This window comes from Myiozetetes cayanensis, unplaced genomic scaffold (genome assembly GCF_022539395.1).
Source record: "Myiozetetes cayanensis isolate MyiCay16 unplaced genomic scaffold, myiCay2020 scf1, whole genome shotgun sequence".
Taxonomy (NCBI): domain Eukaryota; kingdom Metazoa; phylum Chordata; class Aves; order Passeriformes; family Tyrannidae; genus Myiozetetes; species Myiozetetes cayanensis.
In genome coordinates this window covers 133,179,190-133,204,258 of record NW_026086604.1, presented here as the reverse complement: position 1 = coordinate 133,204,258, position 25,069 = coordinate 133,179,190, and the positions used below count along the sequence as shown (strand labels likewise).

Below are 25,069 nucleotides of genomic sequence, written 5' to 3'. Positions count from 1 at the left end.
ATTGTTTTAATGTTCTTTTTAGAAAACGTTAAAAAGGAGTGAAGGTCTTTTCTTTGACTGAAGTTTAGCAGTCCTGTTAAGCATGTACTGGCTTATTTTCTAGGCTCACTTTTTTTCCAGCTGTGAGTGGGAAACTTCAGGAAATCATTCCTAAAAAGCACCTTGAGGTGACTAAATTGCTACTTCCTTTATATCAAGATGGAAAAATTGAAAATCTGCCAACCACAGTCACCAGTGCAAGTCCTGCTGGACTCCCACCCAAACAGATGACACGTTTTGCCTCCTCTGTGATGCAGATATGGGGGATTGATAGTTTCAAAGGTAGGAAGTTCTAGACCAACCTTGTAGATGCTGAAAGCAAGTGGCATTGTTCCCTCTTTCCTTTGCCTCCCCATCAGGATAAGAAATGCTGTCCTAGGAAACACTGAAATAATTTTAGAGGCTTTTCTTTAGATTACAATGGCATGAGTGTCTGCAGTCAGCAGCAAGTGGGAAACAACTGTGCAGTACATGGTGTGCTTTGAGAGGGTGTCTTAGAAGTCTGCAAGAACGTGGCCACATCCCTTTTAATCAGGTGAAGAGATAGAAGAGCTCCTCATGTCCTGTATTGCGTGCGAGTAACACTGCCCTTTCAGTGGCTTTGTTTGCACAGTATTAAAATGAAATAACAGCATCAGCAAATGGGAAACCCTCACTTACAAATAGGACTTTAGCAATTCTCATTAATGGCCTTTTCGTTCTTGTTACAGAGTAAAGAACAGTTTAGGAGGGGGTTGTATACTGCTAACAAAAGAATTTGGTTTCTGATATTACAGTGGGTACGTAGCTCATGTTATGTTAATGACATTGCCATTTTACAGATTTTACACTCAGGATCAGAAAGGTTAAAATGGGAGAGTTAGCAATAGCTAGGGCTGAAGAGAGAGTTTAAGTGTCAATATTCTTGCATTCACATTTGAGAGGAAGGGCAGGGGGTTATTAGTCAAGGTACCTAGCTGACATTCCTTCACATGGCACAAACTCTCTGTATGATTTCAGATAAAGGTTCTGCATCTCAGATCCCCATCTGGAAAATTATTATTTAAATAATAGTTATTTATTTAAAGTATTCAAAGTCTGTAGTTAAAAACCATATGGTTAGGAATGGCTGAATCCATAAAGAATTGAGTAGCCTGAAATTCTGTGACATTAAACTCTTGTTGAAACGTAGATTAATTTTTATCATCCTTGCAGAATGTAATCATCTTAGAGTAGAAGTCTCTGTAAAGCTTTAGAAAAGTTAGTAACCTTTAGGATATATGCCAAGTACTTGATGTTTATAACAAAATAATCAGTGTGGTTTGACTAAAAGAGATTAGTACTTTAAACAGATTTTCTGTAACCTCAGCATTAATAGTTCTCATTTCACTTTATGATTGGATCTCTGAGAGGAATGACTGATGGTCCAAATGAGCCATGTATCCTGTGATGTGTTATAACTGCATTATGATGTTGGTAACAGCCCTATGACTAAAAATTCTCCAATTTGAGAACTCCAGCTTAAAAATTCTGTATCTGTTAAACAGAAATTTTCTCAGGTGCAAACTGATTGTATCTCTGTGCACTGCTCACAACAGACATTGCTCTTGTGGCCTTTTACTGCCAAACTTTTCGTTGGCATTTTGGGGCATAGAGTCATATTTCCTTCCTAGGATTCTGATTTGTATTCACTGAGCCTCTGCAGGACCTTCGTGTTTCGCCCATTCCTAGGCAGTTTGAGCTTAAAAACACTTTGCTGTAAAGTGTCACAGCTGCATCATGACTACGTGTTCTCTGCTTCCGGGCTTGAACCTCCAGTAGAGCTTTTTGGGGCAGGCAGAAAGGAGCATTACAGCCCAAACTGGGCCAGCAAGATTCAACAGGGCTCATGTATCAAGAGTTGTCATTCAAAATTGGGTTCAATTCACAGTCAACAATTTCTGTCCTTGTTGTTCATTCCATTGTTTCTTGGCGGACAGGATTGTTTTCAGGACTCTTAAATCCTTCTGGTTTTATTTTGCCAATTAAAAAGGAAAGCCTGTCTGTGGTACATGCAGATTCCAATAGAAAGTTAGTGAGAGAAATTCTTTAAAGTTAGCAGAGGAACCCAACATTGCAAAATCTCCAGGATTCCAAGAGCTTTGTTACGTCCTTTGTTACTGAATACTACCTACATTTGTTAAATAATTCAAATGGATTATTATTATTATTAACTTGTTCTAAATTCTTCTAAAGTCTGTATTTCTAATAACCAGGTCACTTCAGCACAAAAGAAAGAGCAGCTTCAGTATTCAATGAATATTTAAAAGCTGTTCTGCTTTAAAAGCCGACTTTGGGTAGATTTCATGTTTCTTGTCTGGGGCTTGAACTTTTAAATTTTGTCCAAGTTCCTCTGTTTGAGACTTGGTACTAACAGAAAGAGGAAAGCTGGTGAGTCCTTTTCTGCTTTGCATCATTGTGGTTTAATGTTTCCTTGGTTCCAAAAAAAAAAAGGATATGTTTGAGTAGGGTTTTAGGATTAATACAGTATGGGCATTTTTATTCTGGGAATAAAAATTCATTCTTCAATACTTCCCTTCAGTCTTCAATGCGTCTCTGCTTTTTCTGCTTCCTCCAGTGGTCTTTCCAATAGAACAATTAGTTTTAAGACAGGTTGCAGGTACAGGTGGCAAATTTTTTTGAGGTTAATAGCCCATTTGTAATGTAATATGATGACCTTAAGGAAATATAATGATTCATAAATAAAAAAATGCAGGGAACTTGCACTTCACTGCTCAGCTCTATTGACCCTGAAAGGCTGCTACCACATAGGAACTAGCAGCAAGTTGGTGATGATAAATAATACCCCTTGCTGGTGACAGCACCGTAAATGTTCATTATAATAAACAAATACTGAGGATAGAGGAATATACAGATTAAATGCAATCTGGGACAACAGAGTATCAATTATAGCAGTGTGGTATTCAACATCAGTACCAAAACGTTATCTGCTTAGGTGGGCTTTTTGGACCAAAACAGTTGAAAGGTCTGTCAAATGGAATCTGTCCTTCCTAGGAGAAGGCAAGAGTTATAAGTTAAGCAGTTCAAGATTTTAATTTTTGAACACTGGCCTGAAAGCAGGGTAACCTCCTGATGAAGGGGTTTGTTTTCACATGATTTTATTGAAAGTTTGTCTCCACACAAATATATATATTCAGCAAATAAATGTGTTATTTCTGGGAATTTTATATCTAAAGTGATATAAATACTTATTTATGTAATGTGTGTCAACCATCATTTCTGTTTTTTATTTTTATTCTGCAGTTTATTGTGGAGTGTCATGGGAATACACTTCTTCCCCAGTTTTTGGGCATGTACCGACTTACTGTTGATGGAGTTGAAGTATATATGGTTGTTACAAGAAATGTCTTCAGCCATCGTTTATCTGTTTATAGAAAATATGATTTAAAGGTGAGAAATAATTGCTGTTGAAATAACTGATGAAGTAGATGAAAATCCTTACCATAAATGTTAGATTATTCTGATGCTTGAATATTGCTCAAAATTTTAATTATATTTAAATCATGTTGTGTAAGAGTCAGCATTAAGTGGTTTAGTTCTACACATAGGTTTAGCAAAACTGAATTATGGTTTTATAGAAATTGTACAGATTTATTTGTTTTGTGCATTTTTAAATGCAGCAATTTAACCAGGTATGTTTGTCAAATGTTATTAATGGTTAAAGGTAAAACACTTCACACTAGTACAACAGTAATTCTGCTTCTTATAGGTTTTTTTCAACATTATGGAAAGCCACAGTTAATCCTGCAGAGGGCTTTTATAAAACAACTAAATATGATAATTTAAACCAATAAATGCTACTCACAAAATACATTGCTATTACAAAAGCTTCACAGTTTATTCAATATTTTAAAAATAATTCAACTGAAAAGCAGAAGGTTCTTATAAAAAAACCAAAATATCTGTTGTCTTTATTATAAGATCTGTTTTGGGTTTTTTTTTTCAGAAGCTTTCTCTGCTCACTGTAATTTTGCCAATAGTTAATATACAGGGATTACAATGAATGCCCAAAATGTCGTCTGTCTTTCTGCCCAAGGGATTGTATTTTAATTTCCTCTCTAAAGTATCCCCTTAGAAACCTACTTCTTTCTAATACATTTAATTCTATGTGCTGAACAACTAAGTGCATCTGCAAGCTTGTTTTAAAGTGTTCATTTATATTTATATATTAAGAGAATTGTACTGTGATGTGCTGCACTGTCCCTTCCTACTGTCAGTTCATTAGGTAGTTGACTGAACTTGACTTTTAAGAACTGATTTCTGGATTGTCAACAATTTACTTTTTGATATTTAGTATTACTGGCAGCAGTTGTTACAAGGAAAAGTTGTTTGGGTTTTTTTAATTTGCAAGAACCGTGTGTGTTTGAGAGCATCATAATGTCCAGATATATTAAAAATGAAACAGTACTTATATACAGAACATTCTTCATATTGGTGTCAGCAGCTCTTGCTGTTGTTTACTTCTGTACTCTATTCAGTTTGTCCAGCTGTAAGCATTGCTTAAACTTCTCATACAATTCAAATTTAACATCAATATCATATCATTCTTCAAAACAAACTCCTTCTCTGAGCAGATTTATAGTGACACTGCATATATTATAAATCACTTTTTGTTTATATTATTTGCTACAGCATCTGCAGTTGTAAATTCAGGGTCCTTTTTTGTATATTAGCATTTTTGATACCAGCTTAGAAGTCACTTGTAGCATGATTCTCTACCTCTGTAGGTACTCAGAAAAAAAGACCACTGATCAGCATAAGATTTCAAAGGTATTTTCCTGGCCACAGAGGCGTTTTGTCAAAATGACTTCAATGTCATTTTTTGCCAAATTTGTCATTTGGCGTTCTCCCTAGTTTTTACTACTGTGAATCTTTTTTTTTTTTTCCCTCTTCAGTTTAGTTTTCAGCTGATCTTTTTTTCTGACCTAATAGTCTGTTGGAGCACAGAATACAATATAAAAGGTGTCTCATCAGTAAATTAAAATGTCAGGCACTTGCCAGGCTTTATTATCAGTTAACAGTATAATGCAATGAAATCCCTACTTGCTGGACCGCACATAATAACTAAGAGATACTGTCCCATATATCTTTTCTCTCCATCTTTCGTATGTTTTTTATGTTTCTTTAAAAAAACAAACAAACAAAAAAACCTAAAAAAACAGAAAAACATGGATGTGATTGAGAATCCTTACATTCTTTAAGGTAGTAGGACTCTACTCCAGCACTTCTTTACACAATGCCCACCTTTCAACAAACTAATTCTTTCGATATCCAGTTGTCATGTTTGTAGTTACTATTTCTTGCAGTGCTATTATGTGGTAAACAAATGCTGGGTACTTAAAAGTGTGGTCCTGCTCCAAGAAATTTTTAAGGAAATATATATGGTCATTTTTTGTCATCTCCAGCTTATTCAGGAAGCACCATATTGCCTACTGGTTTTAAGATAAAAAATAGATTAAAAAAACATACCCAAAATGTCTTTGGCAGGCACTGTACATCTTGCAAATCCTCAGTTGGTCTCATCTCTTCTTTTTACTCCATGTTGCTGTGAGGATGCATGGTTCTTTTTTGTACTTTATGATCTGTTAAATATTTTTTATGTTTATATTGTGTGACATCCTTTTCAAATGTGTATTTTATATGTCTAAACAGTTATGTAGAATAGGCTATTCCATAACCATATGGCTTAATTGGCACAGAAAGATGGGAAGTCTGCCAATCAAACTGAACTTCCAAGATCACAGATTCAAAATGAGGATGAGATGAGGAAGAAGCTCCAGGAATAAGGAGGACAATAGATGTAGAGCATTTAGGATTTAATCCATCTTTCTTCTCTCATGATACATCTTCTTCAAGTGATTGCAGCAGTTCAGCAGTCCTGGGCATTCTACCTACTGTATCACCTTTCTTTAAAACAACTCTCAATTCAGAAGGATACAGTTCATCCACTTTTTGACCTGTTATCGTAACATTTTCAAATTAGTTTCTGACATATGCACATTTTTAGATCCATTTTTTCTGTTTCAGGGCTCTACTGTGGCTCGAGAAGCCAGTGACAAAGAAAAGGTATGGTGCATTTCTGTTTCTTTTTCGATTATCTAACCTGCTAGCTAGTCTTAGAACAAACATAACCAGTGCTGTTCTGCCCCTTTTCTTTTTTTTCTGCTATATTCTTCCCTCTTGAGTTCTACCTTATCCCTCCTTTATCTTTCCTCTATTTTCTGCAGACCTTTAAATAGTGGTTTGCAATGGTGTTGAGATTTCAGAGGTAAGTGAGCCAATCTTCTACCTCCTCCTTTTCCTTTTTTCTCTTCTCTTAGTTTCTTCAGGGCCTGCCCTGTGGTAGGAAGACATCAGGACTTTGTTCTCTTTCCTCCTGCTTCTTCATCTTCTTTCTCTTACTCTTTTAATATTGATATTTATGGAAATCCCATGTCAGTTAATGGAATGTTGTGACGTGGCACCATTTCTAAGATGAATGCAAAGATGAACCAAAGTTTGAATTGTGAGAACGTCTGGGTATGTAAAGCTCATAGAAATGAGCAAGTGACTGACAGGCTTAGATGTACATGTAGCCATAATGAGAGACAGTCATCCTCAAATTCTGGGCTGAAACTTTCCTCTAAAAGGAAATGGATCACTTTCTTTTTCTGCACCTTCAACTTCAGTTCATTTGAGAAATTTAATATTCTCAAAAAATCAGTTTAATATTCTCAAAATCAGTTTTTCTTTGATCTTTTACTGAAATAACCTGATGGCACTTTAGGGGAGGCTTGTCTAAAGATTCTACAGATAATTGAAAGTGGAACATAGTCTCCATCATCTCAGACTTCTTAGATTTCCAATCTGGGTGAAGTCTAATGACCCTGAGATTAGCCCCATTGGTTAGAGCACAGTGCTAGTAATGCCAGAGTTGTGGGTTTAATTCCCATAGGGGCCATTCACTTATGAGTTGGACTTGATGATCCTTGTGGATCTCTTCCAACTCAGAGTATTCTGTGATTTTGTGAACCCATGACCCTTGTTTTCCTAATTTTTCCAAGCACATTCCTTCTGAATTAGCATAAGATCATTGAACAGTTCACTTAAGATACTTCATTTTATATTGTCCTCAAATTCCATTCAGATCTTTTTTTTTTTTTTTCCTGAACATTATTGGTATCATACCTGCCTCTCTCTGTCTTCTACAGATCACACAACTCCACCAAGGAGTAAGGGACAGAGCGGTAGCTGTCAGCCCTACAGTTCTGGCTGTGTGAAAAACTCTGTGCAGAGTTTTTCCATTTTGTCCCAAGGCATGACCGAACAGTTACAATTCTTTGTCCAGCATTAGGTAACTACCATGTCCCAGATGCCAGCTGCAGTTAGGATTGTCAGGATAAGCTCTCTTTTGCTGTACTGGGCCCTCAAGAGCATGTCCTGAATAGCCTCTGTTCTTTTCTTGTCATCTGTTTTTGTTCTTGTTTAGTGCAACTCTAGTGTTTTTAAAGCAGAGGGATTAACCCTTCATTGTCTTACAAACAGAACCTTATGTCTTTGAAAACCTCTGCTGGTAGTGCTGAAATAGTCTGACAGAAATGAGGAGGGCAGATTATTTGGGTGGGACTACTTCAGGTTGCAACATTAATGCTTGGAATAATAATAATGTAAAATTGAGTGATATTTTGCGTATTCAGCTGTACAGGAGCTGATGCTATACAGATATTTATTAGAGTAGTTTTGAGCAGTTTAATAATAATATAATAATAAATAGATTAGTAATAGTACACACATACTGCAGTTATTACATCAAGTGAGGACCTCAAAGAAACAGTGCCTTTATTTTGTTCCCATGGAAGTTCATGGCAAAATTACTGCTGAACTTGCTTATAGCTAAGTTGAAACTAAATTGTGTAGTTTTGTATAATCATATACAACAATTATTCTCTAAATTGAATTTGAAGTCATAACTTCAGTGAGGCAAATAACAAAAATTCCTATCAACTTCATATCTAGAACTTCCTCTTCGATTCTGAATACTTCTATAAAAGAAATAGTTCTTATTTTGCTATTTTAATAGAGCGATTTCTCAGAGGTGGAACTGCACAAAGCTTATTGATGTTGCAAGCAGACGGTCTGAGGCTTTCAGAATAGCTCTTGGCTCCTCGAGCGCCAGTGCACTGCAGCAGGGAAGCCACAAGCTCACACTCAGAACAAATGTTTCTAAGAAAGGGAATTATTGGGTAAACTTCTAAGTTCATTGAGGGAACAACATTTTACACTTCAAGAAATATTCTTAGGGATTTAAGCACGGGGAAAATATTATTTTCCTTATTACTTGGCTTTTGTTAAGTTTTGGAGTCTGCTGTTTGATTTGAAAGGGTGCGAAGAATACGCTGCACTTGTGGATTGCAGATGTTCAGAACATTCATTGTCATTATGATCTGAATCTGCAATTGGCATGAGCACTGCAGTGGTTTACTCACCTAAGCTACTCAGATGTTTCCAAGGCAGTTTTTAAGCTTAAATAAAAAAAGGTGTTGTATATTCATAAAAATAGGCAAGCAAAGTTTTGTTTTGAAACTCTGAGCAGTTCTAAATGGCTGCTGTCATGAGATGTATTTCTGCATGTGTATCACTGATTCCAGGTCCTTGAAGACTGTGTATGTAAATGGTCTATTACTCATAACTGGCAAGTGAAACCCAGCACCATGTATTATCGCTTCAATTTTCTCTTAAGTAGATGTCGGTGTTTCAAACTTTTTGTTTGTTGTCATCTCTGGAATCTCAAATCAGTCTTAAAGATTTTAAAACAACTGGAAAATTTTGGCTTGAAATGGGGGGGGGAAGGCATTTTAGCAAATTCTCTGAAGATATTTTGGTGTCTCTTATCGTTGAAGAAATTGTCCTGAGTGATTAAATAAAACCAGACAATCTGAGAACCTTAGCTGGTGTAGTAACTTATTAGCTAACTTTTAGCCAGAGGCAAGTTAAATCATCAATGTATTAATATTATTCTGAAATGACATTAATATAATTTCAATTAATGGCAGCATTATTTAATTACTTATTATGAAGGTGTCTGTTGCTATTCACATCTCAGAAACAGTAATAAGACAGGAAGCTTTTGGTGTTAAAATGTGTGGCTAAGATTTCCAGCAATGCTCTAGGTTTTAAACAGGCTTTTAAGTAATTCATATTGAATTTCAGATCCCAATATTGAAGTAATCAAATGGTTTCCAGAACATCAAGAATAATATTTACTTCTGTTAAAGCTGGAGAAGTCAGAAAACAGAAGAGCAAGTCTTTCAGTTACATTCCAATACAGACTGTAAATTTTAGATAAATTACTTTTTAAAGGCAAATTTGGCAAAAATTGTGATGCTCCTGAATCTTTTTCCTATCAAACAGCAAATTATTATTTACTGAGTTAATAAAGAAGAGACAATTATGCGGAAATATTTAGTGGACTATAATATAAGAAATTGGGGGGCAAAGTATGTTTCTACTTCGGTTTGGTAGTCTAAAATAGGTACTAGTATTCAAACAATTCTTTAAATCAGTTTTTAGGATGAAAAGGTGTCTGGATTGACTTTTAAGAATCGTACTTTTCCATCCTTTTTCCAGTTTACCTCCTGTTTGACTGTCTTTAGCTGTTTAATATCCTAACGTATTTATGAGAAGCTCTGAAGCTGACATTTCAGTATCTCATGATAGTCAGTGCAGAGACAAGCTCCATCGCTTAGATTTCACCTTAACACTCAATTCCTTTCATTTGTGTTATAAATGATATTTTTAATAATAAATAAGGCATTGCTTTCTTGGCAACTTGTATCATAACATGCACTGACAGTACAGTTGTCTTGAATTTTAAAGGAATAGTACGTTTCAACAGTTGTCAAATTCTGACAGCTGCTCCTTTTTATTTTTTAGGCTTTAGTTCTCTTTTTATTTTTATTATTTTAATAGTAGGCATTTTCTATTCATTCCTTGGACAATTTTGCCCTCTTAAGTGAAACAAGGATAATGCAGAACTCCCCTGGTGGTCTGCCTGCTCACAATTACACCATATTTGCAGTAGGACATCAAATTAGCAGTAACAGCTGAGTCTACTTGTACTGATAAAAGAACTTATACATGTTGCTTGTGAGTGAGCAGCTCAGAAGGAAATTTGAAGAAGAAAAATAAAACCTAACTGAACTTATGCCCACCATATTTCATCTTTCTTGAGCAATTTCAGAGATTATTACATGTTTTTAAATTAATCTAAAACTGGTTGCATAGCCACCTCTGTGATACAGATTGTTTCATAAATCAGCATAAATGCAGAAAAATTATAGTAAATACAATTGAACAAAGGATTTTGTATTAGATTTTCTTTTTGGAAAAAGATTGCCATAGTTGACAGTTACGTTACATCTTAGTTAAACTATATGCAAAATACATAGCTGTGATAATTAGATTGAAAGATGCCACTAGATGTTAGCTTTGTGTTTTATTTTATATATTACAACATACAGTAATTAACTGATTTCTGAGAGCAAAGTATAACCGAAGGAAGAAGGGGTTTAATATAGGAGCATAGCAACAAGATCAATCAGTCTTGACTTGGTTTGGTTTTCTGGTGTTTTTTCATTTGTTTGTTTTTCGGTGTCATTATGTAAAACTTTATTCAATAGCTCATTCCAAAGTCTGAGCTATTATTTCCTGCTATTTTTAAATTGCTGATTTCAGAACAGTGTGGCTTTACTTATTTCTCTTAGTGATTTCAGTCTGCTTCATGTGCTGATCTTACACAACAGGACTTGTGAAGTGTCTTAGGTTTCTCTGTGAAATGAATCTCAAGGTTACAACATACAGAGACTATAACTTTCAAAACATCACACTGCAAAGATACAAATATTCAGAGTTCTGATTCCTGCTGCAGCATTTAGCCTTCACATGGCATCAACCCCATTATTGTTTTTCAAAACAAATCACTAGTTTGCCTCTGTTTTTTGGTTTTTGTTTTTTTAAAAGTCTGTTTTCCATATGCTAAAAAAAAAAAAATAATAAAAGGGGAGTTTTGTGTTGCATTTTCTATGTTGCATGTTCATTTTGCAGCAGGAAGACATTAACACTAGGAATAATTCTGGGTGCATTTCCCTGAGCATTGAAAAGACAGATAGTTTCTATTTTGGTGCATGCTTGAATATCTAACCCATCTGCAGCGTCCAGCACAATTTTCTTGTCCTACAAAAATGCTTGATTACACAGTTACACAGCTTAAGTCGTTCCAGTGTTCCCCCTCAAGCCCCACTGTGGGGTTACAGCTCTATTTCCATTGCCTTTTATAGACCTGTGATGTCACTGTGTAGCTGCAGACCCTTGTTTGTTTAGAAACTCCGGTCTAGGGCAAGGCAAACTGTACAACACAAGTTTGGACCCAGCTCACAGAAATACTGGAGGGAAGATGCTGCAGTATTCAGCCTCCCAAAGGAAGTTATTCTTCCATATTGTAGATCTAGTGACTCCAGACTTTTGATTCAGTTCAAAACCACCTGTTCCAAATTATTGCAAACTGTATTTAATATTATCTCCTCTTTTTTTCCCCAAATACTGCCTTTCATATATGCTGGTGAACCCTGTATTTAAAAAAAAAAAAATTAAGATGTATATGAGCATTTGCTGTGAAAGAAGCCCAGGGTGTGGATCTTTACTCTTGGCAGATGTTTTATATCATTTTCAAAAGTCATAAATTTTTCCGTGATTAGCTGTGTGAATAATATGACTGGTGTCTAGTTCCAAACAAAAAATAAGTCCACTATGCCACATTTCTGCTACAAGCTAATCTTTGCCTTTGTTAGGTGAGAAATTCTGCCAGGTTGTGAAGACAATTAGTCTTTTTCCTTTTACAGTCCAAAACTGATACTGAAACTTATGTGACCTACAGCTGTTTTAGTAAGCTGCTTTCAAAATGTCAGGATTAGTGTTAGCTATGACCATTATTTTTGATGTCATGATGCACAAAAAATCCTTTTGGGGAAAAATAATTGCTAATATTCATTGCAACGCATTAGGATAGGATGCTGAATTGAGATGTGTTAAGAAATATGCAAAAAACTATTTCCATGTTGGTATAGAAATAAAACTTCACCTGGTACCTACACTCCAAGGTTGTTTTTTGAACCCAAAACAATATCAGTGGGCTCTTACACTATAATTTTAGATTTTGAATAAGGCTTTACGCATTCTGTCATCTTAGTTACTAAGAAATCTCTATTGATCTTCAGCCTTTTGAAAGGCAGTGAAATCTTAGCGCCATTAAAATTCTCTGTGACCATGGCAAACTTTGGAATGCAAACCTGAAGTGTGCAAATAACATGGGTTTTTTTATAAATAAATATTTCATATCTGTAAACCTGTTGTGCCTTTCTTGCATCTTTAAGTAGGGGATTAAAAACAATGGAGGTGGTTCAGAAAGAAAATCTATTATTAATTTATTGGAAGTAGTTAAATGTTCATCTCCTGTGCAGCTCTTAAAATATTTAGTTCTTTAATGACAGTAATATGTTCATTATAATGAATTACATTCTAGGAGAATCTTTTTCCAACAAGGATTTTGCTTCATTGGAATATTTGAGACTTCATAAAAAATTAACCATATCAATTATTTCATTAAAGCAACGTCTCATTTTTTTCATTCAGATAGTGGTTTAAACTGCCACAATGTGATTCTATTTGTGTTTATTTATTTCAGTGCATAAGAAGAAAATGAATGTAGGATTTTTCAACATGAACACATATATTATTAATTTTGCATAGCTATAAGAGCCCCTCCTAGTTGCATATTTCATAGGTCTTAATTCTTAAATTCACAAATCCATTTGAATACAGGAATTTCAGTTAAAGTACTACTGTAGTCACTACTAGTGTTGGCTGTCATTAGTAATATGAGGGACTGCAAGAGTGCCTGGTATCCAACACAACAGTTTCCTAGAACTATTCAGCTTTAAATAAATAGGGAGAATAATATTGCCTAGCACACACTGAAAAAAAATCTTTGTCTAATAACACCTAGAAAGAGGGAAGAGTATAGGCAGGGAGGCATCACGCAAATAATGTGTGGCACATAGCTTTTTAGCTTCAGTTTCTTAGATGGGACCCACTGCTTTTGCTTTTTCCCTTTTTCTTTAAATACTTCAGAACTGTTTCTTAACTGACGTGGTTCTACACTTGCCAAGTCTTCACAGGCATGGGCATTTGGGTGAAGAAAAATGACCTCAGATAAATATCCTTGGGGGATTATCAAGGAGTGGGGAGCCTGCACACAGGCAGTGAAGAATCTGGCTTTTTGGGAGAGCTGACTCACTGCCCTGAGCGTCCTTGGGAGTACCCCTTGGGTCTTGTGATGGCAGGCAGGAAATGCAGCAGTGTCAGCTTTGCTAGCTCACTTTTATTAAAAATAGATCAGGGACAAGGTTAAAGTAGAGTATGGCACCCGCACAACGGGCTTACCAGCTCTACCATCTTCCAAAAAGACATCACTTGTGATTCGAGTTTATTTTTATCAGCGGCAGGACTGTTCGGTGGCAGAGCCGGTTCCCCCTCCCGCCGGTCTGACTGGCTGATGCTGTGCTCTGCGGGAAGTCTGGCAGAGCCTAGAGACGAACATGCATCTCAGCATCTTAACCACAAGCACATCCTTCCTCTCTGCTCATCCCCCAGCTTTAAACAGCATTAGTAAGGGTGGGTTTTTTCAGTTTTAATGAGTTTGTTTCACTTTAACCTCTGTCTAATTTAATAAATAACTTGGATATACTAGGTGGAAAAATAATCTGTTTTTAGTGACTTTGGGCTAGAAACGAAGGGAGCTTGGTTTCCTGCATTCTTTTCATTATTGTTTCATCTTAAATTAATTCATCCAAATCTCCTCTCCATTCTTAAGCATCCCACGCACTGGATTCCATCGTCCGGTGTTGGCAACATCCTTGGATTCACAGTCCCGCCTCTGCAGAATTAACTCTTGTCCATGGGACAGTATGTGTGATTGTGTTTGGTAATCTCTACAGCTGTTAGCCTGGAATGCTTATCTGATGTTTCCCCTACTCGTTTGCATCCTAAACCACTTAACTGACTGGAGTAAGGAGGCCAGAAAGAAAATCGATGCACGCTGTGCAGTCCTACTGCAGTAAACAATTCACTGTGAGCTTCAAAAAGTGTCCAACATCATTCTTAAGTAAACCAGGCGAGTGCTCCAGGATGACTCCTCCACGGAAGTGGAGTCTGGGATGGGTAAATGGTTATAGCTCCATCTCAGCTGCTTGGGTGGTTTTTTTCCTTTTATTATAAATTTAAATAGAGGATCTCTGTTAAAGGGTATTTTAATATATCAGACTGTTTTAGATGCAACACAGTAATAATTCAGAGCAGCCAGACTAGAGTCTTATTTTTCTACAGAGTTAATAGGTGTCAGGATGCAATTTAATTATGGATTCATAACTGTTAAAATGTTACTAATTGTTTAAGTGGTTTTGAGCAGTTATTGGAAGAAAAGAATCACTTTTCTAAACAAAAGCAGCGTTGTGGGATCTCAAGCAATTCACAAGTTCCAGGTCCAAAAAATAAATTTGGACAGTTGGGGAACTGAGTATTTTTGCCACCTCAGTGCGCAGCCCCATAACAAAAGGAACTTTTGGCCATTGTGAAGATCTAAAAGGGCATTTCAGAGTCTGCTGTGATGCTCACATTTTAATGCTATGCTTTCCAATATGTACATTTGGAGCAGAGAAAAGAACCTCTCAGATTCTTTTCCTTACTGTGTCATAGGAAAAAAATAAACTTTATGAAAAATACCATCTTCAGTGAGATTATAAGCAATGTCTGACTAGCTAAACTCACAGAGGACATTCCAGTAGGCTGATGTGAGCTGCCTTTTATCCCTAGCAGAAGGACTTTGGGATTAAGGGGAAATTATTTTATTCAGAGTATTCATTAGTTCATGGCCATTGATAATTGCAGCACTCGTTGTTCTGCAACATTTTCTTTGTAAAGAAAACCTGTTCTTCCCTACTGTTGATTAAAAGTTGGGGGAAGGAAGAAAGGCTGTTCATTGCTCTTAATGGGCTTATTTTTTAAAGGCTTTTGATTGCAGGAGCTACTATTACTTCTAGTTTGCTTGACCAAATACCCTGAAGGAACTGCTCTTTTGTTTGTTGGCTTTCTGGTTTTTTTGAGTAAACTTCAAGTTGCTGCCCTTTAAAAATAGAGGCCATTTGGAGTGTCTTAGTACTAAATCCAGTGGTTACTCTCTCTGTCTTTCCTTAACACTGTTGCAAATCACCTCATGAGAGAGCTGAAGATAATCACCTAATGCTCCAACATCAGGAATATTTAATTACATATTTAAGAGGCAGTAGTCGTCTCTGGCATTTGCCAATTCTAAGCAGCATTTTGTAATTCATGTTCATTTGATGCTTTTCTATAATTATTTTGTATTAGGCACTTGTAAACATTCACAGTAGCTATGTAGAATGCAATCCAGTTTGGCTTCCTCTAAGATCTGATGCAAGCCCTGTGTTATAAGGTATGGACTGTGTTTCGACTTCACTTAGTGTCAGTCACTTTGACAAACCGCGTCTTGGAAGAAGCTCACGCAAATCAAATATTGAGGTAGAGATTTGGTCCTGTTTACATTTGCTGCATGCCCAGCCAACATATACATTCTAGGCCATTTCAGGAGGGATAAACTAAGGAAAGAGCTCCACGGGTACAGTTGTGGAGAGCTGCGTACCATGGAGAAGAGGCGGCTCAGTGGTGCCCCTTTGGGCACAGGGGATCTCCAGAGGTGCTGCTGCCAGCAGCGGGGCTGCCCTGGGCCAACAGCTTCATCACACTCCTCTTTGCAACCCCACCCTTACAGGAGTTTTGGTTTATTTTAGGCCAAAGAGCTGCCGACATTCAAAGACAATGATTTTATTAACGATGGCCAAAAGATTCATATTGATGAGAATGACAAAAAGATGTTCCTTGAGAAACTCAAAAAGGATGTTGAGGTAAGAATGTGCCTGTTCACTTCAATGTGATTAAAATGTGTGGCAAATTACAGATATCCTGGGAAATAATACCTGTAATTCATTAACGAAAACTCTTGTTTATAAGATTGTAAACATAACTGTTTTAAATGAAACACAATTTAAACTTTCAGGAGTTGATCACTGCTTTTGCTGATGTCATAAATGCCTTGCTGCCATAGCTGATTGCCATACATTGTTCCTGCCTTGATGATGTGATGTTAAAATGATGGTACTGCTTAGTACTTAAGCGCTTTACAAGCCTAATACTTCCAAATGCTCCCGAGAGAGGTGAGTGTTGTTAGTTGTATTTTACAGGTGGAGGTGCTCCGGAGCTGAGGCCGTACACACACTGTTGTCCACAACAGAGGAAGGGCGTCTCCTTCACTCACAGCCATGCGTGTCCTATTTCATATTAAAAATCCAGTTTTAAATCATTCTTAGTATCACAACATTAGAGTGCTTCAGTAATTTGTGTACAGCAGTTGGACTCATTATCATAACATGGTCACTTTCATACGAATTTATAATTGGCTGAATATAGTAAATACTTAATAGAAAAGTGTTACTGTTATTATGAATTTAATATAACTGATTTACTTCAGCTAATAAAAGAAAAATAAATATCAGACTAACTTGTTCACCCAAGTTGCCTTTAGTTTGCATAGCTGAAAATATTTTGTGTATTTTTGTACTAAACACAGTATTTTACAGCTTTATACTGAAAGCCTAAAGTTTGTTTTCAAGGAAAAGGCACAGACTGGGAAGAGGCTTGATAGCAAAATGTGTTTTTGAGTTAATAAGACTTTCAGCTATTTCTATCAAAAGGGCTCTGGGAATTGACTTGTCTGGTTCTTCAGATATGCATCTCATTAGCTGCACAAAACAAAATACTGTTACTTCAGAATCTATCCAATGATTTTCTTTTGAGTAAGTCTAACTTTCCAACATAGTAACTGAGAAATTTGTGGTGGTGGTGATGATGAAAATAGAAATCTTTTGTGAATATCAATGTGTCTTTAATTTGTATTTAAAATATTGTGCTGGAAAACTGTCTACAGATGTACAGCTCCAGAGATAAGTTTATTTGGGTTAAAATTTTCGCTCTTTTAACATGACCTGCTGTTGCTGACTAATGCTTTTACATTAAGTAGATTGCAGATAATATCTTAAGAGTGTGCAAGGAATGTGGAAGATACTTTCTTACCCCAGGAACTGGATTGTGTGTGTTATCTCCTACACCATTTACTAGATTGGGAATATAATGGCAGATTCCAGGTCATGTCTTGAGGGGCTGTTTTTTATGGGTTTAAAATTTATACAGAGAATTGTTTAATATCCATGTAAACCACTAGTGTGAAGTGGCTCCTGATTTTAACAATGGCAAGCTGTTCTTTAACCTTGTTTTGCTTTTACTGATTCTTCTCCTTTGTTAGATGTACACGCTGATATACACACTTTGTACCTAATGTGTAAACACTCACATTTCACTACAATGAGAAGAAATGCACAACACTTAGGATATGATTATCTTATCACATAGTATTTATAGTTAAACATATTATGGAGTAGTATTCTGAGCTGTATTACTTTATATCTGGTTTTATTTGACATTAAGTTTTGTTTCTACATTTCTCTATGTATTGCTTCTATATTTCTCTCATAATCAAGTCATAATGTCCCCTTCTCGTGTTCAAACACAAATACCTATTGCTGCTGGTTTGATGTCCCCTTGTCTATTTTCCCACCTCCTGTGTGGTGTCTCAAGTGTCCTAAGAAAAGGCATGTATTTTTTCCCTTTTAAATCAGATTATCTTTTCTTTGTGCTGATCTCCCTAAGTCTTTTTGCTGTTAGCAGTAGCAGACTATTTTACAAGAGCCATTCTCTTCTAATTTACAGTTTTTTTCCCAAAAGAGTCTGTTCTCTTTTGTGCTGTTCTGTATGATTATTGGTAGAATTTTTTCCTCTGTTTACCAAGTGCCTAGTGATACGCCTGGAGTTCTTCCACATCATTGCCTCCAGTCTCATCCATTCATGTTGCATATTGTTTTACATCATCTCTTCAAACTTAGATCTCTTCTAGTGTTCTGAAGAGTCTTTTGCTTTATTACATTGAAATAATTAAAAACCAGTTTCTTCTTCCTTCTTAAAACCTCAATCTCACAATGTTTCTGCTGGTACTTGAATTTAGAGTCACTTTGATATCTCTGGGTTGTCTCTTTTTCTCAGAATCAGGATTTCAACAAACTGTAGTTTGTAATTACCTGGTAATTTATACTCCTCTTTCATCACCATCACTGTCGCTGTTCCAAAGCCTGGCTTAAATCCCCTCTTCCCTGGTCAGCTCCAGTTTCCTTTTTATAATCATTTAGAGTTTCTAAAAACTGAAATAACTTTTATTTTCAGCCACTTTCTCTGTATATCATAAGCATGGACTCCACAAGTTTATACAGCATCATTTCATGTCTTCGTGATGTAAAACTTCATGGTTTTCCACTTCAAGAATATTTGAGCACTTTTTTGTGATTCTTTAATGAGGCTTAAAAGGGAGTAAGGGGTCAGATTCGGCCCCAGATCAAAGCACACTGTACACCTGATAGCACAGAGGTTGGTCTGGAAATTGAGTGCTGGGTGCGGTTTTGGGCACCACAATATAAGAAAGGTAGAACACTGTTAGGGAGCATCCAAAGGGCTACAAAAATGGTGAAGGGTCTAGAGGGGAAGCCATACCAGGAGAAGCTGAGGTCACTTGGTCTGTTCAGCCTGGAGAAGAGGAGGCAGAGGGGAGACCTCTTTGCAGTTACACCTTCCTCGTGATGGGAAGTGGAGGGGCAGGCACTGATCTTTTTGTTTGTTTTGGATATTATATCCAAGTATCCCAGAGGGTGGTTGGGCACTGGAACAGGGTCCCCAGGGAAGTGGTCACAGTTCTAAGCCTGACAGAGTTCAATAAGCATTTGAACAATGCTCTTGGACACATGGTGTGACTCTTGGGGTGGTCCTGTGTAGGGCCAGGAACTGGACTCAGTGGTCCTTGTGGGTCACTTCCAGCCCAGTGTATTCGATGATTCTAATTGAAACACGAGACAGGAGTGACTGTCATCGGCATGCAGGCGCACTGCTCTTCACTACGCAAAAAACTTTTTCCCTAGGATTTTGGGAAAGTGGGCTACAGTATAAGTTTCAACTTATCTGTGTGTTGTTACTATGCCTTAAACAAGCATCTCTTTGATAGCTTTATCCCTTAATCCTCTCTTTTGCTCTCTCTTAGAAGATCAACTGATGGCACCTTTGTGTATCTTCTGTCTGTAAGTGGAGCCTACGTTTTTCAGTGATACTGATAGATTGCTTATTATCACTTTCTAGTTTCTTGCTCAGTTAAAACTCATGGACTACAGCTTGCTGGTTGGAATTCATGATGTTGAAAGAGCTGAACAGGAAGAAGTAGAGTGTGAAGAGAACGATGGAGAAGAGGAGGGTGAAAGTGATGGGACCCACCCCATTGGAACCCCTCCAGACAGTCCAGGAAACACGCTGAACAGCTCACTGCCTTTGGCTCCAGGGGAATTTGATCCAGCTATTGATGTTTATGGAATAAAATCCCATGAAAGTAAGCAGTAATAAATGTTTGTGTGTTAAGATGGTTTGATTCTTGCATCAGAATCCTGAAGTCTTTACAACATGTAAAGGCAAATTTAAACTGCAAAACTTCTAGAAGTTCACTTTGCAGAAAAGGAAATTTGCTCTTTGGCACAGCAGAAAACAGAAGATTCTTATAATGCTTAGGTATTGAGGTTCAGCAGTTCTTCAGCAGTTAGTTCATGGGTTTTTCATCCCTTTTCATCCCTTTCAGGATCTATATTTGTTCCTTTTCTGGCAGATAACACTGTTAAATACAGTCTAGAAAGAATGAGAAAAGCAGCATTCCAAGTTATATTTCACTTCTTTGGTTGCTTTTTGAAAATTTGTACACTTGTACCCAATTTCTGTGTTCCAGCTAAGAAAGTTATCATAAGGAGTGTGTAAGAAGCCTGAAGCTGGTTTTGATATTAGTGTGTGAAACTAAATAAAACTAGTTACTTGTGGCTGTTCAAGACAGGAAAGTTATCTATTTGGTTTTTCATAAGCATTGACATGAATAAATACAAGGGTTTATTCATTAAGAAAATATGATCTTGTTTGTTGACCCAGAAGCATTACCTTTCAGATAAAACTTCATAGTTTTTACACAACGGAAGATGAAATCCACATTACTTTAACTGAGCAATAATTCCTATTTCTGTATGCTGGTGTTTTATTTTACACTCATTTAGGGGGGTTTGCATTATATATGAATGCAGTTAAACTCTCAGTTAAGGACAGCTTGAGCCTGTGGTCTTCACAGATCTTGAATCTGACTGACACTGACCTGTCTTAGATTGAGTCTTAAAGTCTCCTGTGTTAGAGGGAGGACTTGTTATTAAGATGCCCTGTGTTTGCTGCCATTTGCAGATGCACCTAGGAAGGAAGTATACTTTATGGCCATTATTGACATTCTTACTCATTATGATGCAAAAAAGAAAGCTGCCCATGCTGCAAAAACGGTAAAGCACGGGGTAAGTATCTGGTTGTCTTTTTCCTCTTACTCCATTTATATTCATGCATTTTTGTTGCTTGGTGTCCTGATATAGAACAGTTCAGTAGATCTGGGGAAAGGGGAAATAGATCAGGATTATTTTCTAGTTTGATGTGCAATAAGAAAGTAAGAGTAACTGCTACAGATTACATACTGAGAGTGGAACTCCTTTTTCAGCCATATGCATAGCTTTCTTATTCATGAAGAGCTCTAGTCAGATGCCTTTCTAGGACTTTGTCCTAAATTTGTGAGATGCAAACAAAGCTGTTCACCACACTATGAAGACTGTTGTAAATCTTATTTCAGATGCAGGACCTTAGTGATTGTTTCATTATTTGGCACAGCCTGTTGAAAGTTCTTCAGCATATAATGCGGCTCACTCTACAAGACTTCTTCAAGAAAAAAAAAATACCATTTGCAAGATTCAACATAAAATGTAGACATTAAATACTCAGATACTGTTCAGTGAAGGCTTCTGTTTGACTGCCTTGAATTTATTTTGACTGAAATTTCTACTTAGCAGCAGACACCAAAGAATCATGGTGAAGCAGCCTAGTTTTCTAAATTTATTATTTATATCTACCTTTATCACTCCTGTGGTGATTTAAGGTTCAACTTTCATGAACTTTTTAAAAGAACATATTCATTCACAAGGCTAAAATCCCTTCTCTAAGTATATAAAGGGTCAAGGCATTGTGAGGAGTTTTAAGCAAAGGGCTTAGGGCTTTTTATTTACAGTAGAGAATGATGTGACCTGCATGGGCCTGTAGAAGGTACTTTTGCCTCTCTAAAACAATGCTCTCATTACTCTCTCTGCTCTTGAGGCAGCTGAAAGTTGATGCAGACCATATGCAGCCATTATCTGGTAATTATTGCTGAACCTTGAATGTAGCAGACTTTAAAAACTCACACTTCTGGCTTAAATAAGGGATAGAAATAGACTGTGAATAACAACCATGATTATTGAAGCTGATTGTGATTAGAACTCACTGCAAAACATTACTTTCATGCAACCATTTTGTTTGTTTTGCTTTCTCCATCCTTAGCCACCTGACACTCAAGTTCATTCATTAATTGCATGCATGCAATTCATCCCTTTTGGCAAACAGGGAAAATATAAATAAAAATGTGGCAAAGGCTCTGTAAACCTCAAATAAAAATATGAATGAAATCCTTACTTCATTGAAGTAGCAATTGTACAGCTTATTCAATTATTTCAGGTTTTAAAGCGTGTATGTTGAAAAAATGTTAATAACTGTTACCATGTACATCAAACCAGATTATTTAACATTCAGATAACAATATGTGTTACACAAATGATGACATGCCAAGATCTTGAGTATGGTAATTCAGTCTTCTCTATATGAAGGCACTGCTGCTCAAAAGACCAGAATCTGGTGGTGAATCAGTGGATAGCATGGTTAATTGTGCAGTAAAAATTCATATAGGAGACTGAAGTACAATGAAAGTAAAGAGAAGTATGGAAAGTAAAGAGAATATGTTTCAGAAAGAATACAGGTGTTACAGTGGTGAGAACCAAAGTATCATTGTGTTCGTGTGAAGCCTAAAAAGGTATCAGTAAGATTCTGCTTGAGGACCATTACCATTTGTATTTCTGGTATTCTGTATTGTCTGGTTCTGAGGTTTCACATGAAATTCATTGTAGCATCCTCGGTGACAAAACATTAAATAAAACACTGGTTCTTCCTTCTTTCCTCTCCCCTCCCTATTCTCTGTATAGGCTGGTGCAGAAATTTCAACTGTTAATCCTGAACAGTATTCAAAGCGATTCTTGGACTTTATTGCCAACATCTTGACGTAACCTATCATGTTACATAGGACAGACACGAGACCTGGGGACAGCAGCAATGGCTACAAGTGTAGGGAAAAAAAGGAACTCAGAGAAGCACTCATCTTGCAGAAAACAACCCCTTTGTTTACATCTGCTGGCAAAGATGACTGAAGTGGGGTGGAGTACTCGCTTTAACAGCTGCCTGATATTCCCAGCATAGTTCTAGCTATTTCTGACTCTTTTGTGTGTGCAAAAAAAAAAAAAATTAAAATAATTTAAATAAATAGAACAGCTTACTCAGAGTGCACTGTGACAGATACTCTGATGCTACCAGCTGAAACGGAATAAATGAGCAAAGACATGTGGGGTGGGGGTGGGGAAGAGTAAATGCATGTTAAATCTACAATATTGATATCAAATTGTAAACTGTGGATCAGTTTATATTTTGAACTAAAAAGATACATGACAGTATTCTTCATGATCATGATGATGATGATGATGATGACAATAATAATAATCTTAACTGCGAATGTTACACTTACACCCTGCACACTGGCACTCCTTAAAAAAACAGCTGCAATAGCCCTTGGTGCCAGAGGCTTTTCCCATTTGGTTCCTAGCAGTTGGTTTTTTTCCTTTTTTTCCCCTCCTTCTCCCATTTGTGTCTTCTTTTCAGCACATTGTGTCAGGAAGTTCAGTCTCTCAGAAGTCTGAGAGTTGGCATCTCTTATCTTACAAAGAGCTAATGTAATACATGCTGTGTACATTTTTGCTATAGTAAACTTATGTTAAGGGAAAACTTTGCTTATTTCACTTTGTTACCTGAAGTTTTCGTTTGTTTTATATTCTTGCAGTATAGAAACTAATAATGTTACAAGTGTAAAAAAAGCTTGTCTGAAGAAGTGCATAGTTTTGGGCAATAGTAGCTTTATCTTTCACCCATCCTGAAAGATGTGCACACTGATAGAAATTCCATTCACTTGTAATTTACTCAGAATTTGAAGTTTAAATGCTTATGTTGTACAATTGAAACAGTGGTATTTTATTATAGCTTATCCCTCAAAAAATGAACCCTGAATTTTACTGTTTACATTATTAGGAAAGCAGGGATATTTCTGAATTTCAGAGCCGTGTACAATATATGACTTTTGAGTTTACATGTAAAGTTATTTTGCAGTACAAATGAAGTAATCTTTGTCATCTTCCAAGAGGTAATGTGCAGTAGTGTACTAAAGTGAATGTCTCGCTCACCTCCGTGATAGACTCTTTTACAATAAAATGAGAAAGGATATTTCAGAGGGATTTTTCCCAGGGTTGTCTTTCAGCATCAAAACTACCTGTCCTACCATTTACTCAAGTTTGATTGTATAGTACATTGCCTGAAACTGTGCTGATCATGTTTAACTTGTTTAAAATTTTTAAACAACCTTGTATTCCTTCTCCTCTTGTATTTTTCCCTGAAAGACTCCATGCTTGAAAGAGACAAATTTACATATGCTTAAAAGTTTATCTACTTATACACTGTGCTGAAGCTGTGCCTTTAAAATTTCTTTATTGAAATTGTTAGATTTTGTAGGCAACGTAAGAGAAGTCAAACCTCCCCGTCGTCGTTCATAACTGGGATCAGGAGTGCCAGCATGCCTTCTCCATAACTAATGTCAGTGCTGTTCAGCCTGCAACCGTGCATAACTTATGTAGTGGTTGACTTCAGAGGAGCCTATACAATAGCAACCCATTACACTCTCTTCAGTGGCCAAAGGCAATACTATCCCTGTTGCTGTGTACTAATTTTTTTCTCCTTTCCCCAACCTTTCCCACGGGATTTTTTGTTCTGTTCGACTTAGTGATGTCTGCAGCACTGTAATGTATGTGTATACTTTTGTATTGTATGTATTTAAATAAGTTGGTACTGTGGCTTGATTTATTTTTTTGTCCTCTCCCTATGCACCCTGGTTGTCTATGTTCTCTCCCAGGTTTCATTTTCTGAAGCACGCTGTGGCCTCTGAAGGTATGAGGCCACAGGGAGACCCTCAAGTGAAAATGAGGTACACGTACTTGGAGTACATATTTAATTGCGGCCAACAAGTGTACATTTTTAGACCATTTTACACATTTATAGTGAAGCATTCTTTTTGTCTGTGTAGCATTTTTGTCACTCATTCTTGTTGATAAACTGTTTATTTGGACAGGGCAAGGAAGACTCATTATTGTGTATGTTAGTGCTTAGATTACACTCCAAACATGAGCAAGGCTTTATAAAATAAAGCACTTTGATGACTCACTAGGTAAATCCTTCGTTCTTGTGTTTCACCTATGGTTTTGATCTCTTACAGATGAATTTTGGATGTTAAATGCCTGTATTGCAAAGGGAAAAATAAGACAAAACTTAAAAAAACTTGAACTAACTTTGCTAACCGTGATCTTATGCTAAAACAGTTATTTAAAGTACTTGGGAATAAGCCCAAACTTTCATGGGAAGGAAGGGGGGCCTCCTAGAATTTCAAGGCTTTGATTGTCAGGGCTTTCAGCACATGATACAGACCGTGCCACAC

At 36.7% G+C, this 25,069-nt stretch overlaps 1 protein-coding gene across 3 annotated transcripts in view; it reads left to right on the top strand.

The window, feature by feature from the left end:
* Window positions 1-24,801, top strand: part of PIP4K2A (phosphatidylinositol-5-phosphate 4-kinase type 2 alpha) — a 105,227-nt gene extending 80,426 nt beyond the window's left edge. For 2 of the 3 annotated variants that reach the window (XM_050325737.1, XM_050325754.1), the window contains exons 5-10: window positions 3,322-3,468; window positions 6,106-6,144; window positions 15,978-16,091; window positions 19,477-19,720; window positions 20,602-20,705; window positions 22,467-24,801. In XM_050325737.1, coding sequence (XP_050181694.1) covers window positions 3,322-3,468; window positions 6,106-6,144; window positions 15,978-16,091; window positions 19,477-19,720; window positions 20,602-20,705; window positions 22,467-22,547 — 729 coding nt within the window. In that variant the 3' untranslated portion in view covers window positions 22,548-24,801. The remainder of the gene's footprint in view (window positions 1-3,321; window positions 3,469-6,105; window positions 6,145-15,977; window positions 16,092-19,476; window positions 19,721-20,601; window positions 20,706-22,466) is intronic. The other variant, XM_050325745.1, reaches the window with a different exon arrangement.
* The last annotated feature ends 268 nt before the right edge of the window (window positions 24,802-25,069 follow it).